The sequence below is a fragment of the Leptosomus discolor genome, chromosome 8 (assembly GCF_034619465.1).
Source record: "Leptosomus discolor isolate bLepDis1 chromosome 8, bLepDis1.hap2, whole genome shotgun sequence".
Classification (NCBI taxonomy): Eukaryota; Metazoa; Chordata; class Aves; order Leptosomiformes; family Leptosomidae; genus Leptosomus; species Leptosomus discolor.
In genome coordinates this window covers 50,942,631-50,962,630 of record NC_141398.1, presented here as the reverse complement: position 1 = coordinate 50,962,630, position 20,000 = coordinate 50,942,631, and the positions used below count along the sequence as shown (strand labels likewise).

Here is a 20,000-nt window from a genome sequence, read left to right as displayed (position 1 = left end):
TACATTGCTAAAGTAATTTTAAAGACTTGAAGCATAGACTTGTTATCAAAAATGTCTAAATGTAACAAATATATTATTTAAAAGCAAGCAACTTTTTTCAAATTACACATTTCTTGACGTTTTACTTTTAAGTATGTGGCTCCTTACTGCTTTAAATGCAGAATTTTGGTCACAAAATTACAAGTTAAGGTGGCCATGTTATCAAACTTAAAGCATATTAAGATCACCACCTAAAAGTCAGAAACAAGTTCAACTTTTTTTAACAAAAGACAGATGATAGCAGTCTGTTGATAGAAATAAGTTAATTTTATTTGATCTTAATTTTCTCTTTGGATTTTGCATTTCTGTATGTATGTAAGTATATATATTATGACTTATGATTGCAATGATCAGATGGTGCAATTAAGACCAGAATTCAGAATGCTAGGACCTAAATAAAAATACCTGTATATGAAGCCACTGTCCATTGACTTGGTTAGAAAGATGAATAATGTATTGAGGATATTTGTGTTTTCTGATACAATTATGTATGTATAGTGTTATTTTAAAAAAATATATATGTGTATATACACATTTCTTAAAACTATGAATTATATTTCTTTTCCCACATCATCATCAGTCTAGGGAATCTTGCAAAGGGAAGAGGAGATTTTTAATTTTTTTTTTTTAGAGATTAGCCTTATTTTCCTTTGATGGCAGACAGAATTCCATTATGCTTTTTATAAATTACAATGGATGAAACTCAGGGGGAGATGTAGCAGTGAAGAAAAAAAATAGTAAGATTTTAGTATAGAAAGAAATTGAAATTAACTGTTTCCAGCTCTTTGCATAGATTCAGTTTCTACTTGACATTTTCTCTGAGTGGCAGAAAGCAAATAAAAAACCCAGTCTCTAAACAGTGGTATCAGAACTTTTCCTAGGTCAACGGATGAGTAAAGTAGTACGCATGGATGTTTGTGAAAGTATACAGCCTTTCCAAGTGTTGTTGAGATTGTTGTTTCAGGAGCACATTGGTAATTTTCCCATCCTTGCCCCGAGTACAATCCAAGTATTTAAGTAGTGTGCCAAATATTCATGTAGTATACAGCTTTGGAATGCACCCTGCTTCTGACATCCTATGCTAACAGAATTTTGACTAATGTAATTTAGAGCAGTGTAGACGTGATGATGCTTCCACACATGATGAATGTTGTGCATGACAAGTTGACTTTTAAAAAATTTATCTTTTTGTCTTTTTGTAGTCTGGTTTCTTGACGCTAATTCATTTTTAGGGAAATTTGCTTTATGTTCTTTCTTCCTTAGCCTAAGAAAGCTAGCCTTAAGTGATTAGTCTGTTCGCCTTCCTTCTCTCTCCCTTCAGGTAACTTTTGAATCCATTGATAAATCGGCAGCTAGGTAGCCCCTCTGTGTGTCCCAGTTGAGGGAGAAGTCAACTTTCTTTTTTTTCTCTACTCTCCAGTCTGCTTGGCTGTCAGTCAGCGCTCTTGTACAGGCTGACCAGACTGTCCTCAGGGTGAGCTGACTGTGCCCAGCTAGCAAGCTTGGACAAATATGGACTGGGAGACATGCCAGGGGGTGATTCTAGATGTATGAGGGAACTAAGGGTATTGTGCTATAATAAGGAATATAGGAGGAAGTTGGAGCTATGCAGGAGGACAGGCATGATAGAATCACTCAGGTTGGAAGAGAACTTGAGTGGTTATCTAATCCAACCTCTTGCTTAAAGCTGGGTCAACATTAAATTCAGACAAGGTTGCTTAGGATGTTTTCTGTCTGAATCTTAAAAACCTGGAAGGTAGGAGAGTCTACAGCTTTTTTTTATGCAAAATATTCCAGTGCTTAATTTATCTTCATAATGAAGAATTCTTCCCTGTATCCAGTCAGAACCTCTGCTGTTTCAATTTATGAATTTATTTCTCGTTCTTCTTCAGGCATCCTCAATAAAGAGTCTGGCTCCATCTTCTCAATAACGTCTCCCCTAAGCCTTCTGTTCTCCAGGGTGAAGAACCCTCAGGTTCTTCTCATTTACATCATATGCTCTGCCTTGGTGACTTTTCCCTGGACTCAAATTTTTCCAAGTCTTTCTTGTACCAGGCGATCCAAAACTGATTGCAGTATTCTAGATGTGGGCTGGGGCTGAGTGAAGAGGAATAATTGCTTCCCTTGATGTATTGATTACTGCTGATCTGCCATTTTACTGTTGATACAGCCCACTATGCTGTTAGTCTTCATTGTTGCCAGGGTGCACTGCTGAATCCTGGTTAGCCTGCTGACCACCAGACTTTCGTGTGCTTTCCATCAGCGCTGCTACCCTGGTAGTCCGTCCCCAGTCTGCATCATGGAGTTTGTCCATCACAGGTGCATTTGTCCTTGAATTTCATGAAGTTCCTGTGAGCCTGCTCATCAGGTCCTTCTGACTGGCAGCCCTTCCCTCTGCACCATTCAGTGTGGTGCCATCTGCAAACTTGATGAGGGCACTTTGTGTCTCCCCCTGCGGGTCACTGAGACAGATATTGAAAAAGGTAAGTCCCAGGACAGACTCCTGAGGGGCGCCGTGTATAACTGGCCTCAGGTAGTTTTTGGACTTGAGAAAATTTTATTGGGGGATTTCGGGAGCAGAAGGATACTGAAATGTGGCAGAAGCTGATGTAGAGGATGTAGGACAAGAATCTTTGAGGAATGAGGCATCTCAGGGAATGGTGCTTTGATTATGGATGAATTTCTAAACAGTTGAATAGGTGAAACAAGCCATATAATAGTTGAATTGACTTAGAACAACAGTCTTTAAAATTAGGAAAACCTTTATTATGGAAAAAAACAAGATGCTGATAGGTCTTTATTATGAAAGGATTGTGTGTGTTCAGGGAAGTTGGGTAGCCGTAGTTACACTGCTGAAATTCAAGGCATTATTATTTTAACAATTATTTGTTTGTGCCTTTACTAGAATACGCAGCAGAATTTTCCATCTCAAACCTCTTTTCTGTAAACTAGTTAATTAAGTTTCCCTTCTTACTTGCATTTTATCTTTCAGGTTTTTTGATTGATAGCTTTGCTTACACACGTTTGCGTAATAAAATGGTGCGTGCTGAAATAGGTCTGGATATTGCAAATCTGACTTGCCCAAATAGCTCCTACCGATATGAATAGTCCTACTGACTTCAAGGACTTAATTTGCATGAGTCACAGTTGCCGCATTGGGATCTTAATGTGTGTGTCTGCTTTCCCTTATGTGTTCAGCTTTCAGCACCTTCAGCAGCATTCCGTCTCTCTTACAGAGGAGAAACTGGGTGCCAAGAAAGGTTGAATTTTTTTTTTAGTGATAAAGCGGAAATCAGTTAAAAAGCATATATACCTATCAGTAAAATCCTTAACACAACGTGGAGGCAGTGACGGCTTAAGTTAATTTAAGAGATAGCAGCTTCAAAGAATCATTAAAAAAATGACCATCAGAAATACATGACACAGAGAATTGGGCTCTGGGAAGCGTGGGAGTGATGTCCTGTGGTGATGTAATAAAGCAGACATTTAAACAGACACTGCAGAGCGGCGCAGGAGAGCCGTGGCGAGGGAGGGCTGCCCGAAGCGTGCTGTCGCCGCGCTGCTCGGCCCGGCTCGGCCCGGCCCGGCCCGGCCCGGCCCCGCCGCCGGCACCCGCCGTTCGGGCCGATCGGCCGCGGGACCTCGGCGCCTCCCGGCACGCGCGTGGCTGGCGCGAGGAGCGCGGCGCCGCCGCAGCGCCCCCTGCCGGCGGGGGCGGCCCGCCCGCGCCGTGATTGAGCGGCCCCGGCCCGGCGCTGACAGAAGCCCAGGGTGATGCTGAATGCTGCCAGTTCGTCTCAGATCACATCATTAAAATAACAGACGTGTACATCCGTGTAAGACCACTGCTCACTTGTTCGTCTTCATTTTTTAGACGTGTGATGGTTTCTTGCGCTTGCGTTCGGCCAGGAAAAGATAGGAAAGCTTCACAAAACGCACACACGCGTTCTTAAGCCTCTCAGGTTTGTATTTGCTCGGGGACCCCCCTGCAAACGGAGATCACTTTTGTAATCAGATGTTCGGGAAACGCTTTCCAAAATATTCTCAGGCAAATTTCCTGTAGTGTTTTGCATACTCATTAACGTATCACAAACATTTAAAAAAGTCTTGCGTTTGTTCAATGGAAAACTGATTGAGTGTAATCAGAGTATTTACTCTGTTACGGTGGTTCAGGTCCAATAATCCATACAAAATGCAACTACTGATTTCTTTATATAAAATACATATATCGATGTGTGCACATACAGGGTTTTCTACCCAGAAAAGTGTCCCACTGGGGCTACTCATCTGTATGTCTTTGTAGGACTGTAGCTTAGATTAGTATGTGTATTCATATATCTACAAATTTATATCCAAAACTTGGCGATTATTTTGACAAATTTAGGAATTCTTAAGTGTTACCCATATTCTTGTTTCTGTTGCTTAGGTGTTTTTTTAGTATATCAATACATTAGACTGTAGAGTGTTTGCTTTTCATATAAACTCAGCACAAAGTATCAAATGTCTAAATAACTATGAATTTGTCTTTTAGCAGTGTTTGGGGGACAACTGGTGTTTTTAAGTAACTTGTTAATAATATGACTATTTTTTCATATTCAGTTAACAGGGTTTTTTCCTAAAGAATTTTTATCATCAATAGTATGCCAATGGTGTAGGCTAAAGTAAGCAACAGTATGCTTTGGGCTGCAGCCTCATCTCGTTGACACTGAAATTAATCTGCAGTAGTGCTTCTGAAAATAAAGGAATAGCTTTTTCTGTGTAGAACAACTGAGAACTCAAATTGTCTCATCCTCTGTTATGCTTTGTATTAATATACTACGATAAACTTTGGTAAAATTCTTAAATGCTTCCCAAGTGATTAAAAAAAAAAAAAAGCTCCAATTTCTCTTTCAAACTTTAGAAGTGTAGTCATACCTCTTTTCAAGGCATCCTGAATGCATCACCAAAGCTACATAAGTACACTGTCACGGATTTTTCTGTTCAGGAAAATGAAGTTATGACTTTATGTTCTTTAGAGGTTTTGGGGGTGGTAAGCTAATTCTGTTTTGTTTTGTTTTTTGCTTTAGCTAAAAAACTAGGAATTACTGATGTGGCAGCTGAGGTGGTTACTTTTATTTCGCATGCAACACAAAACAGATTAAGAACAGTGATAGAAAAAGTAACAGTGATAACCCAGCACCGAATGGAATCGTACAAAGTAAGTGTGTAAAGAAAGGTATTCTATGTTACAGAATGATGTGGTGTGGTGCTGTTTTTTCTTAGCACACAGTAGGTGTTTTGTGTTCATTTTGTGTGCAAAGCATGTTTTAATCACAGGTTTGTCTACCTCAGCAAATAGAAAGTGGTGGGATGAGAGCACTGCTTGCCAGATCTGTCTTCCTCCTCTGTGACAGAATTTGTGTGTAGAGTTATGTTTTCATCCTCCTGTGCTGAAGTGTCTAGCATGGGGCATCTGTTAAGCTATTTCTGCTCATAGGTTGTGACTGAGACTGTTGATTCTTGATGTCTCCTTTTTTGGCCAAGGTATCCATTGATTGGATCAAAACTGCTTCAATATATAGGAATCTATAGTAACTTTACATGTCCTTGGCTGTGAGAAATACTAATATTTTACAAAAGTTACCAATGTGTCTTAACCCAACAACTATGAGAAATATTAATATTTTACAAAAGTTACCAATTTGTCTTAACAACTAAAGATTCCAGCTGTAAATTCACTGTGATTAAATACTCTTTAAAAAGAACATTTCAAGATAAAATGCTACTTTGATTCCACTGTTAGTGATTGTATTCATGAAGAAAACTGAAACAATTTAGATATCTTAAACCAGGGGGGAAATTTAAATAAGAATCTGCAAAACCAGTTTGAAATTAAAATAAATCAAACATCTTTATTGATAAATATTAAATATCTTGTTTTGATAAAAGTAAGATGCTAATAGTTGTTGAAATGGTGTAAAAGGAAGATGGCAATAACTGTAGTTGTGTGTTGTGTCTAAGCTGTGTTTAGACTTCTTTAGTGTGTGTATATACATTGAGTAGCTTTGGTTGGTTGGTTTGTTTGTTTGTTTTTCTCCTTTTGGGGTTTTTTGTTTTCCATGAGTGAAAGCCTGGACAAACAGGTTTGGACTGTATCTTTGCCTACCTGTTTCCCAAACCTGAGTCACAGTTGGGCTATAAGTGGCATCTGCAAGATTTATATCTTGCAGTATTTTTGGGATCTGTGACTAGAATCGACATTACTGTGATAGAAAAATGGAATTAAAAAAATAAAGGCCACTATGCCTGTGTTATACCTACACATACATATTTCTTTGCAGTTGATGGATATATTCTACTATGTTGGACTAAAAGCAAAATCTCCATGTTTCTTTTCAATATTCTTCATCAGCTTCAGCAGTGTTAAATTGCTCCTTCCTTCTCTCTAGGATGGTGTCTGAGAAGAAAATACTTTGCTTAGTCTGTGTTAAGCCAAAAATGCATTTAAAATAATATCTTAGCAGATTCTTAGAAAAAAAAATTAGTGTTGTCTCCTATTGAGCTGTAGCATTTTCATTGTCTTCTGTGTATTTCTCGGTTAATGGTTTTCTTTGATTTCATAGCAGTGCAGTCAAAAAGGAAAATATTAAGCAGATGAGATGGAAGTAATATGGATAACTTATTTTTCTGACTGACATTCTGAGTGTTCTCTGTGTGGCTTGTGTCGTAAATTCTTGTTTGTTGGGTTGTAGGAAAGCTTACGTGCTTTTAGTTGTCATAAAGTGCTATTTTAATTGTAATTAGAGGCTTATTTTCAACTGAATTTTTAGCTTTAATGCTTTTATAATGCTGCATCACAATCATGTTTGTTAGTAGCTCAAGATGAGTAAATACACAAATTGCAGTTTATAACCAGGCTTACATCCTGTATCTAGAATTGTTCAGTAATAAAGTTAAGCATCTTAGGGGTTTTTGATCAGTAAGCGTGTTGGGTTTGATTTTTTTTTTTAACTCTTTGATGTCTCGAGTGCTGATAATACTTGTTTTTTTCATTTGCTTAGATATTACTTAAATAATCAGATTCTAGCTGCATTATTAACCATAGGCTGGCTTCATTCCCCTGAGCTTAAAAAAAAAATTTAATTGCTAGTACAATGGAAAGATTTTAATGTATATCATCTATATTCTTCTTTAAATGCATAGTCGTGATGAAAATGCATGATTTTGTAAAACATTCTTATTTTACAGGATGATGAATGGTATGAACAAGCTACAGATGTCCGATCACAGTTAAAGTTTTTTGAACAGTTGGAGCGTTTAGAAAAGCAAAGGAAAGATGAACAAGAGAGGGAAATCTTGCTAAAGGCTGCCAAGGTATCTGTTTTAACTCTATTTTTTTAAACTACTTAACAATTCAAAGTCTTCAAACAAATATTTAATTTTGCAAAATCTGTTTCATAGACACATTTTGTTCTAACAAAATGATACTGTTGTTGTGACATTACACCTTTAATTCGTTAAGTCATGCTATCTTATCTACGATGACTCCAGACTTATCTGACTGGAATGCTCCTGTGTTTTCAAGATGAAGCTCCGAATCTGATGAGTGCTTGGAAATACAGGAGACAATGGCTAACATTTTCAAAATAACTTGCTGAAATTATTTTCACAATTGCCTTTGAAATTTAATAGATGCCAGGGTTTCTGTGCCATTTGAAAATCATAGCCTACACTTCTGGTATTTAAACACAATTCAGTAAATTGTTAGGGATTTTTTTCAGGCTTTTTACTTGAGTTTTTTGAGGCATTTTACTTCTTGAGTTTCTAGATTTTTTTTTTATTATTTTTTGGTATGTTATTTTGCAACATCTTTTTAAAGTTACTCAGCAGAAAAATTTTAGGAAAAGTTTCAAAATTGCCTGCTAATGGTACCTCATCTATTGTCTAGTATGGAAGACCGTAAGCAGGTTTAAGTTGCACAGTGAAAATTCTGTTTTAATTATTTCCACTTTGGAGCCTTGTTAACAACCAAAGTCCTAGTTTTGACAAAGAGTAAGATAATGAAGGAAATATTTTGGGCATTGGAGTGGATGGTATTTAATAATTAACAACAAAATAATCAACTGAAAAGAGATGAAAAATGAAGGAATAGATTGAAATGAAAGGGGAGTCAGCATGAGTCTTTGTGAAGCCTTGAAAGCCATTTGGTAGTTTTGCATTAGAATTTAATAAGGGGTAAGAAAGATATGTAAATGATGGTCAAAGAAAGTGTCAGCTTTGCAGGTTTTTGTTGTTGTTTTGGGTAGTGGGTTGGTTTCTGTAGGAGGAGAAAAGAAAATATTTGACACTAGTCTTCTGATTGATCTGCAACCATAATTTCAGTTATTACAGTAGGATGCAATTGCAGAATTTGTAAGCCTGCAGATGGGGTTGGTTTTGCTTCAGGAAATGGATTTGGGAGAATGAGAGATAAAATCAGATGGGGAGATAGAAGAAAAAAAAGATGTGTTTCAAAAAATATTTTAAATTTTTGGCATTTTGAGAAAAGTCACTGTCCAAGTTAAAAATAATTGTGAAGCTACAAGAGTATCTTTAAAGCAAAATAGCAGTATTATTTGGCTTGTTAAATGAGAAAATATTACAAAATCTTACGTCCCATGTCTGGGAAATACTTAAGAAAAGAAACTTCATACCACAAGCTTAGAAGAATAACGACTGATATTCTCATTCCAGTGAGATATTTTGGGGGAAGACAAACTTGACAGGAAAGGAAAAATCATAAGGTATGCTATAGAAGCAATGCAACATACAATTTCTTTTTAACCTAGAACATACGGCCCAAAGCGTTTCTCTAATTTACTTCCTAGTAATTCTTTTTATAATAGAAGTGTTTAAAGACATATTGGTACCCAAAACTGTGAGATCCAGTCACCTCCTGCTGCTGGAACATCACCTGTTTCAAACATCCAGATAATATAATGTGTCAAATATAGAAGCTGTACAGGGAGAGACTGCAGCGGCCTTGATTGTCACTACTTTTGGGTTATCTTCCTGATACATGAATAATAGGGTAAAATGAAAATGGCACAAGGAGGTGTCATCTTGTATATAAACACATATGTTGAAGAGTGCAGTCTCTTTGAAGGAAATATTTGGGAGAGTCAACTCTTCGCCCTCATATGTTTTCTCAGTAAGGACCCACTGGCTGTTGTTTCCACGTGTGTGCAGGAGCAGAGATCTTTTGGATCTGTCTCTGGTGACTGGTATGGGAAATAGCAAGAGCAGCTAAGGAAAGTCTTAAGACTGCAGAAAGGTCAAAAGCCAGACTAAAATCACTTGAGGAATTTACCTTTACATTTGACATGGTGTGTGTTGTGTGGACTTTCTAAAAAAGAAAAAAAACAAAGCACAGGTCTTGCTATAGCAAGAGATGTGTTCCTCGCTGCTTTCATAGCCATTTCCAAAACCTGGAAAATGCAGGTTGTGTGTGTCAAATTGAATGAGGTTCTGGGCTAATAATGGAAATATTTCTGGCAGCAGGAGGAATAGGAGTTTGTAGTTGTGGGTTTTTTTTGGTTGGTTGGTTTTATTTCTGAATTGTGTTCTGGAGAGAATAGTGCTTTCTGCAGTAAAGAGGTACAGCTTGGAGTTGTCCTTGTTTTCAGAAAATCAGTGAATAACGCTTCGGTGATATAATCTGTAATGAAGTGGATCATTTTAATATTACTGTGTTAATTCATCTGCTCAAACTGGCTAAATGCATGTTTATTAGCAAATTAATTTTGAAAATTAATTTCCAATATATACATTCTATTAGTCCATTATTTTGAGTGTTCTGTATTAGTAGCACAAACCTCTCAAGTTTTTGGGTCTTAAATATGACTATCAGAGGAGTAAGGTCTGTTCTGTAAAAAGAATAATTACATAAGTAAATGGAAAATTATGTTTAGTGTTGTTTGCGAAGTTAATTAGTATTTATGGATGACAGTGGTTTTTATAGTACCATAGGCTGAAGGGCTTTTTTATTGGAGAGATATTGAAATTTGGCAATGCAGATTTCCTTACATGCACATCCTGTGATTGCTTGAAGAGTCTACCTCTTTGAGCCAGAGATGAGTTCAGTCGTCATGCCAATTTAATCTTTTCCCTCTCTTCTGAGAGTACAGTGGATGTAATGCAGCTTTCTGAGAGATGAAGCGCTCTCTGAATGGAAGCTTATAACTCACTTCTGATGAGAGGAGAGCAAAGAGGGAATTACTGTGTTGAGATAATTTTCTGAATTTTTAGAAATTTGTTACTTCAATTTTAATGATTTTAAAATAAATCTTTTTTTAGACCTGTGTTCTTGCATTCCACCTCACTGTGGTTGTAGCTCTGAATACGGTTTTACCCTCAGCTATGCTGCTTTTAACTTTCACTTTTTATTAACAAAGCTAATGTGAAAGCAAAGTGTTTCATGTTGCCAATTTAATTTCTTTAATTAAAAGTGAAAGTTATAAGCTGGTACAGCCGTGGGTGAAGTTCTAATGTCATCAATGGGGAAAAAATAGGTTTGAAATGGAAACTGTTGGCACAGCAGTGCCTCTCAATAGTACAGCACCTGCAGTTGTGACTCTTAACTTTATTTAATGAAAAAAGATGAATTTGAAGCATTAAAGACTCCCAGTGTATGTATTGGGAAGGGGGAGCAGAGCTGTAAGTGCCTTAACTGGGATCAGATATTGCTAAATGCAGGAGCATGTATTTTTAGCAAGAGAGACCCTGTGCGACATTTTCTAACACAGTTTTAACAAGCTGAGACTTCAAAATTATTACAAATCTAATAGAAAACTTTTTTGTTAGTGAGACGAAATGTACGTAAAGTGGACAGAAAGCGCAGCTTTGACATTACAAATTACAACAAAATACTGAATAATGATCATAATTAAATACATCAGAAGGACTGTTAGTTTGTCCATCTGCATAGATGCGCAGAGTATCCTCCAATTTTAAAAGTAATAATATTTAAGTATTATATGAGTTATACCCTTATTATTTTAAAAATACTGTAGCTTTCCAATTTAAGACAATTCTATGAAATACAAAATGCCCTTCTTAAAACTAAGCTGTTACATGTGTAATTAGATGTCTGTTTTTGTGGCATTCTTCCTTAACGCAGGCAAGGGGAAAAGCTGAGGTTTGGAACGTTAGGGAGTTTGGTAACATGTAAATGAAACCCCTTATTTTGTAATGTGTTTTGAATACACACATTTAACATATGCTGCTTTTCATACTTTGAAAGCCTAATATTTCCATAGACCTATTGTGATCTAGGCAGTTTTCAGATAAATAAGATAGCAAGTTCTCGTAACACAGAACACTTTCATTCTTAACAATTAAAATATCAGTCTGTCTGGTCTACTAAAAGTAGCTTGGTTTGGGAGAAATGTTAACAAACCTGGTTTGGTGAATAAGTTCTCAGTAGGAGACAGCATTTAATGTATTTATAAGTATGTTATCTGGGTAGGATCAGTCCTAGGTTTCTCAAAAATTACTACGGGAAGTTAGCTTGCTTCTAAAGGTGTTTATTCATCAATGTGAAAATATATTATGTAAACTCAGCTTTCTTTATGTACAGATCTAGATGTGAAGAATAGAGAGGGGAAGAGAAAGGATTTTGTGATAAACTCCTTTAAAGTATTTGAGTTGGGGTGGGTTTCTGTGATTGGTGGGTGTTTCTGAGGCTTTAGAGGAAGGAGGCATTGGTGCATTAAAAGATTTTGGAAAAACAGGTGAGATGCAGCATATTAAGATTTGGATGTTAGAGGGAAAGGAGAAAGGAAGACAAAAATCAAAAATATGAGGTGCCTTTGAAGAAAAAATTTTTATTTGAATTTAAAAAAATAGGATGATTAGTCAGTAGCTTGATGAAAGTAAGTGTAAAATGTTAAAATAATTGGTGAGTCAAAATGGTGACACATAGACAAGCACTACAAGAACTGAGCAGCAGCAAAATTGTTCAAACTCTTCAGAGGAAGGAAGAGATGTTCACATGTGGAATGGAGTGTAAAGAGAAGCCAGTGACATTTTTAAAGCTTGTTTAGGCACCTCTGTTAAGCTTGACATTTTCGTTTGCTTGTATTTGCTTTAATCTGTGTTGCATTGGCATTGAAGAAGCCTTTTATAATTTACATTAGATCGTAAAGTGAAGAATTAATAAAATAGTCAATTTTAAACTGTTTCTTTTCTTTAACACATTTTAGCCTCCATATGCTGATGTTTTTATTTCTGAAGCTTACTGATTTGCAAACTGACGTGGTAGTCAGCAGGAAGGTATTTTAGCCTTAACAATCTGTTTTTAAAAAAAAAATCTATTAAAATTTATCTCAGCACAAAAAGAAAGAGAAATGGCAGTTAAATTCCTTAATTTTTTTAGTGTTACTTATACCAGTAATGACACATTGAATGTAAAGCTGGAATTCTACTTGCTTGAAACAAGAGCTAGCCTGAGCCCTTTGAAAAGGCCGTTCAGTGGAATAACCAGAAATTCACTGCGTTATTCTAAACGTAAAAGTAGTTCCACCTTTACCTTCAGTCTGGGTTTATGTATCTAACATCACCTGGTATTTTAAATCTGCATTGCTGAAAAAAATCCTGTATTTAATACCAGTCAGGAGTTGAGTACATGTTTTCGCCTCTGAAGTACTTTTTATTATTTATTTATTGTGAATGAGCTAGAAGTTTACACAGGTGGATAATCTCCTTTTTTGCCTGCTTTTGGGGTCTGCTTTTTCAGATTATTCTGAAGTCCAGATGTACTTTTATTTGGTCAGTTTCTGGAAAAAAAAGCCCCAGCTTTTAAATGTGATTTTTTTTTTTATTATTATTATTTTTTTTTAATCTGTAGCTCTTTCAGTGTTTTTCCTTCACTTATAGAGTCCAGGAAATTGCAATGCTGCTTTGCATCTATTGCTTTAATTTTTCCTACGATGTCCCCAAATGCAACATAGATCTGGTGTGTTTTCCAGGATTCTCTCACTTTCTTGTAGAAACTTGGTAACAATATTAGAAGTCTCAGCTTCATTCTCCCAGGACACTGTGCTTTCTCCTTAAGCTGAAGTGCTTTTAACTTGTACTTTGCATTTGGCAAATGATTCAGCTTCATACAGTAGTATAACAACACTTTGTATTCCTGTACTGCTTTCACTGCAAGACTCAGAAGGCAATAGAAGTTCATTGTACATTTATAAATTTATCATCAAAACCCAGAAAAGGACTAAATATGATTTTTCCATACAAGATACTGGAGAAACTGAGGCACACAATGACTGAACTGTCATCACAAATTGAAATAGCAAGGATCTAATTCAGCTCAGTTCATTAATACTTAGACCTAAGTCCGTTTCCCAGACAAGCAACTCATTGAATGGTGGGGGTTTTGTTTGTTTTTTAACTTAATAGGTATAAATATATTCAAGTTCTTAGTAATTGCTCTACTGAATAGAGTCCCAGCTCTCTGGCAGATCCACGTATTTAATGAAATGCCTTTTTGTTCTTGAAATATTAACTAGATCAGATTATCTACATTTTTCTCAGTCTATGTTAAGTTGGAATTTCTTTCTTGGTTGGCACAACTACAACATGATAGTTTAATTTGGTCATTAACTATCTACAGATTTTAATTCCTCATTACTTTACTCCAGACACTATCCTGTCAAACTGCCTTTTATGCTAACAGGCACAAAATCACCAGTAGGGGATGTTGGAAGATGAAGCTAATGTGCACAGTGGAGGAGTCAAGCACATCTTCTAAAAAACTCATTATTGTTTAATTTGGCCACGTTTTGTCATCACTGTGTTTTATATGTGTGCTATATTAGCTGAAAAAATAACCCTAGTTTAAAAAACCCAAACAAACAGGAAAAAGGGTAGAGAATTCAGTGTCATTGGTGCCCTGGCTGCTAAATCATAGTCAAGGCTCTCTCCAGGTATATCAACAATATTGCACGTCCCCTTACCCTTGAAACCCGACTCCCTTTGCTTTTCTTAATGGATTTTTAACTTCTGAACAGAATATGTTATGAAACAGTCAAACAATGGGAAAAAATCTGAGCATATGTAAGTGGGCAAGATAATATTCTTTCAAGTTTCAGGTCTGTCTTCAGCATAGAAAGAGGAAGAGAATGGTAGATAGGAGAGGGCATAGATAGTCCTTTAGGAATTGTGTAAATTATACCACTTTAAATCTCAAATACTGAAATAAAACAATTACACCTTTCAGGTATCAGGAACAACTGTTTCCCATGGATGTCGCAAGTTTTTTATTGCATCTTCTTGCAACTTTTTATGCAACCTTTTCTGAATACTGACCAATCTTGCAATTAAAAAAGTATAATGCATATATTATCTACCCTTTGAGTTTTGAATTCCATTAATTTCAGTATGCTTAGTGAGCATAAATAAGAATTTAATAGTTTTAATGTATGGTTGTAAGCCAGTCTGTATCTGAAGAAATGTACTGTTACGGGTTGTTATTGCAATTAAACAGTTATTCTTAACGGGTTTTTAGAGCTATTGTTCCTGGTTTTGAAGAAAAACACAGAAGTTGCCATTTGGCAATATTTCTCCAGTTTTAGAAATTACAACGTTAATATTATTAGTAGTGCATGAATGAGTTTAACTTATGTGTATTTCTATGCTGTTACTCAAAGTAAGCTCATACGGATAGTAACATGTTTATTATGAAGATCTACTGTTTGGGAGGGCGACTTTACAACTGTTTTCTTCACATTCTCTACCAACAGCTGAATAAAAGCTTAGTTGCAAACTGTAAATTATTTTTAAAGTGACTGGCTGTACGGAGTTTAAATGAAAAAGTTCAGATAATCAAAGGGGTGTCACTTCTGATCTCAGATGCTTGAATTTGTTTGTGTTAAATAACTGAAATCTTAACCTGTATGGAAACTTTAGCATTGACAAAAACGTGGTAATTTTTAAAATTTAAATCTAGGGTAGGTCTTATTTACAACTGAATATTTAACAGTCTTTTGGGTGAGGCCTATGGGTTTGAAATTGCACTTGTACGAATTTAAGCATCCCATCTTTGGCACCTTGTATACTGTTCCCCTTTCTTTGCTATTTTTTAACTTACTGCAACAGACGAGGGGTTCTTAAACCATCTGTTAACCTTTTTTCCCCATTTTTTTTAAACATGTAGAGTCGCTCAAGGCAAGAAGACCCAGAGCAAGCTAGACTGAAACAAAAAGCAAAGGAGGTAAGCAGAGCTAGAGATCATTACACTTGACGTTTCAAGGCTTGAACATATTAATTTTTTATGCCTTGCTACTTGTATATCGTTAATAAAAATCTGACTAAAAACTTTTTAGGATGTATTTGTTGCTTTGCCTTTGATCTTTATGTTTGCAAACTAATACATTAATACATGTGAAGCCTAAGGAGATTTTATAAGAGAATATTTCCATACATTACATTTTCATTTCCATTTTAGGTAGCTGTAGCTTTTGTTGGGTTGTTGATGACAGCGGCACTAGATTTTGGTGGAAAATATATGCCTTTGTCTTTTTGTAAAATGTCACTTTCTTAGAAACGTGCTACTTAATAATTTTGTTCTGGTAAGTCTTTCAAGTAATGTAATTGCCAGTCATTTTCTCTACAGGGTGGTTCAGTATTTACTCATCAGTCTGAATTACAATAATCTAAAAATTATCAAATAATTTCAGATGAAGTTTTGATATGTTATTCTAGGAGTAACAATTTGTGAACTACTGAGTACCTTAATTTGCTGTAAATGAGAGTGGCTGTCCTTTGCTTAAGGCATCTCATGGCTTAGGATTGGGTTGTAACTTAAATCAATTAGAATGACTAAAATATCTATCAGTTGAAAGTCATTCCTATTTTAAAAAATGAGCAACATCATTTGCAGCAAACTGATGCTGTTTTTTTTAGCCAACTTCTTTGGATATATGTATCAGAAGGTAATAATTATACATTAGAAGGTAATACATATGCATATAACAGGTTCTTTTGTATTGACCCTTCTTCTTGTTTTGTTTCCCTGTTGGCAGTATTCTATAGTTCCGTTAGCTATACAGATTTTATATATATAACAGTCAAAACAATCCAAGTACGTGATTGAGTTTTGTCTTTTTTATTTATTATGCGATTATTTAGTAAGATTTGCTGAAATGATCTCTTGTAAGCATTTAGACCATCCCTCAGTGTTTCCAGAGTTGGGTTTGTCAAACAAGTATTCAAATGAAATAAAGTAATCAAGTTATTTGGTAGGAAAAGACATAGGATTTAAATACTACTTGAGTTTAGTATGTAGCCAGTGTAATGCAAAGTAAGAATCAGATTTGTGAAAATAATTGATGGCAGGCAAAACTTGCTGTTGAGCTGAGAACTAAAACTACCCTTCTGCTGGAAGAGAAAGCAAGCTAGAAATAAATGCATTTCTTGCTGCCAGAGTATTTGCATTCATGGTAATTCTTTTTTGGTCATTGGAAACTTGAGGAAGCAAAAGTAAACAACAGGACTAGTAAAAACACGTTTTCTAGCAGTCAGAGTGAAATAGTGGTTCTCTTTATAGCTGTGATAGAAGACTTGCACTCTAGCCAGTGTTGTTGCTTTTGGTGTAGCTGCAGGAATACTTCTCCCTTGTATGAAAATTTGGGTTGTCCGTACAAGCTGTGTTTCTTACCCACTAGAGGGAGTGACGCTGTGCTGACATGTGAATAAAAGAAAGTGTATGAAATGTATTCTGTGTAATGGTAATAGTGGTATTAGTAAAGAGCTAGCAAATATTTTGGTGGTTACCTAATTAAAGATGCTTAGATCAAACCGCTATGTGATTTTAAAGTAGTGGTGTTCCTGGATATGATAACAGGTTTGAGTAAATGCAGAATGAATACTAGGTTTTCTGTTTAAGTGCTGCACCCTATTCTTTTGTACATTAGCCCTGCCTTTTTTCCCACCCTTCTAATGAAAGTCTATAACTTGCTGGCATCATGCCTCTCTCTGAAGTTGAATTTCATTCTACATATTTGAAACCATAAGAAATATAAGCATGTCTCTGTTTTTTAGTAATTAGGGTTCTAAAGCTCTTTCTTCAACTAGTTTAGAGACTTTCACCTAAAATATTCAAATATATTTAATAAAAACATATTCTTTTGCATTAACTTTTGCAAAGAGGAGCGGGGAAGTGGGACTGGCAAGGTTTTGGTTTAATATTGTTTGTATTTTTTTTCTGCATTGGATACTGAATATATGCTGTGCTGATGTCTCAAATTGTATGGCACTGCGAAAATAAAAAATAATGAATTTTATAGTATAAAAGGTCAATTAGAGTGTCTTTGGCATGGCTTTGTTTTTTGAAATTAAAAGTTTTGAATCAGCTCCTAGAAAAATGTAAAAATTTCAAAACTTCACCGCTAGCTGAGCTACTCTTATGTGTACATGACCCATAACTGAGAGAGAAATTGGATTTCTTCCAGGTTTTGTATAAGCTGATGAATGTAATACTGTCAGCTTTGATAGTAAGCTAGATTTGAAGCTGTGTTTCCATGATTTCTGTGTCTTGAATATTGCCTGAAGACTTTTGTTGCTCAGATATTCTTCTGGCCAGTAGTAAAGTGGCTACTAGATAGTGTTTTAAAAAGCATAAAGAGGGCATCCAAGAAACCTGCAGCATTTTTAGCTTGTGTTACTTGTTTAATGATATGATTGTCGGTTTGTTTTTTCACATCAGAAAAGCAGCTGATAGTTTCAGTATTATGTTCTGGAAATGGGTAATGTTTCAGACTTTGCAGTGTGCCTGTGTTTGAACAGCGACACTGCTGCATTCCTCCTGCTAACTAGGCAGGTCTGCAACAATCCTCTTCAAAACGGAGTGTGATCAGTACTGTACCCTGGTTTCCTGCCAGATAGAAATGGATGAGTATCTAAACCAAATGTAATCAATATATGAAGTCTGATAAAGACAATATAGCCCAAGATACTTAATGAAGACAAAAGTCAGAGGGAGAAAGTGAAATACCAAAAGAAGTAATTTTAAGTCTTTAAGAAAGTCTTTTGAATCTTTAAGAAAAAACTTTTTGAAAACATTGAAAGAACTCTAGAAGACATTGTCTTGGAATGCAAAATAAAGGTACCAACACAAGAATCATAGGATGAAGAGGGAAGAAGAAAGGCTAGCAAAGGGTATTTATTCCAAAACATTGTCCTTTATGGATATTTTGGAGTCTTTAATTCCATAGTGCTCTCATTTTCTTCCTAATTTAAAAAGAAAAAAAATCAGTTTAGTATCTTTCACAGAACTTCTACCATTAAGAAGTCCCCTTCTTATTGGTGTCATCAAGGAAATGTACAGGGAGGTCACTATGTCCTTTGAACACATTTAAAAATTTGTTTGGTAAGGTGAAGATTGTTTTATGTTTTGTTCTGTAACTCCATCTTACTCTGTTTATTAGCCGGTCTTCAAACCACTCCGCATATTGTTTACGCCAAACTTGCATAAATCAAGTTTAAATTACATTTAAATGTTTAACAAAACAAACAGAAGGTCCATCTACATATGGTCTTATTGCAGAGACTAGACATAACAGTCAGGTTTCATTCACATACAGACTAGCACTGTTTTAGTTAAGTCAGTGCAAACCCACTCTTATTTCAGTTTGATTGACTTATTTTGGTTTAGCATTAACCTGTTTCAAATGAACTTGAGTGAAAGCAGTAGGAGAATGTGCCTGTGGGGGTTTATATTGCTTAAAACTCTCCATTTACTTTCACACTTCTAAATTGGTGCAGCTTTTTGTCAGTGGACATTATATGATTGTTTTAATGGTAAACCTATTTAATAAACTAGTGAAAAATATTTTCCATTGAGACTCTTTCAGGGAAAAATGCTGCTCTTCAGCTGCTACTTGTTATATTGTTTTGTAACAAATTCTGAAATGTTTGACTCTCGTTACAACTTAATGTAAGAAATAGCATCATTTGTGAACAGTGTCTACTTCTTATCGCATGATTAAAGCTTTTAAAATCAAGGTTTAGAAAATACGCTGATTTATGTAATCTCTTGGAAGCATGGAGAGTCACAAATATAAGTTAAAGAAATTACGAGTTCTCTAATTTCCATTAAAAGGGTTCATTAAATAGGACATAAACCAGGACATATAACTGATAGCAGGAGTAGATCAAGATTAGGAATAATTGAGTCAACACCTAGTAATTAATAATAGAAATGATTTAAAAGAAAGGCAGGGAAGGTAAAATCCTAAACATCCTTTCTGTCACAGGTATTTTTCTACGTATTCAGTGTCTGTGGGCTAAAAATCTTCTAATTTAAAAGTCAAGTAGCTGAGTTTGATCCTGAAAGACTAACTTGGTTAAAATCTTTGTGTCATCACCAACCAAGAATATTGCATAATATTAAAAACTTAAACCAGACACCATAAAGGTCTGGGCGTGTATCCAGGACCTAGATCAGTTTAGATAACACTCAATTGAATCTATTCTCAGATGTGCTTGTTAATCATGCAAGTGAAATCTCAGACCTGTTGCTATTCATAACAGAAGTCTTACCGGGGAAGACAGAAGACAGCCCTTTGTGTACCCTTGTCAGCACAGATAGCCCATCTTTCTAGGACTGGATACAGTCCTTTAACAGTCGTATGTATTTAAGCGGGTTGCTGTTGTGACTGTTACACTGGCTAGGAGCTTTAGGAGTACCCAGTTCTTGCATAAGGCAGACCAGGGGCAGGGTTTTTCCACAGTCCCACAAGGAGCTGTATCCACTGCAGCAGTCTGTACATCTTGTACAACAAGAGCCTTACTCGGCTAAGTTTTAGATTTTGAACTGTATCCTTTTCTGAGTTATATGCACAAAAATACCTGGACTGTTAGCTGACAGAGTTCTATAAGAAGCCATAGGATCCTTCTCTTACTTAAAAATTATAATGAAACATGTACATCACCTGTTGTAT

General features: G+C 35.8%; 1 protein-coding gene across 2 annotated transcripts in view; it reads left to right on the top strand.

Moving 5' to 3' along the window:
* The window catches only part of LOC147415015 (transcription initiation factor TFIID subunit 4-like), a 145,217-nt gene that overhangs the window by 60,954 nt on the left and 64,263 nt on the right, over positions 1–20,000 (top strand). For both annotated transcript variants that reach the window (XM_086469153.1, XM_086469152.1), the window contains 3 exons: positions 5,106–5,236; positions 7,267–7,392; positions 15,215–15,271. In XM_086469153.1, the coding sequence (XP_086325279.1) occupies positions 5,106–5,236; positions 7,267–7,392; positions 15,215–15,271 (314 nt within the window). The remainder of the gene's footprint in view (positions 1–5,105; positions 5,237–7,266; positions 7,393–15,214; positions 15,272–20,000) is intronic.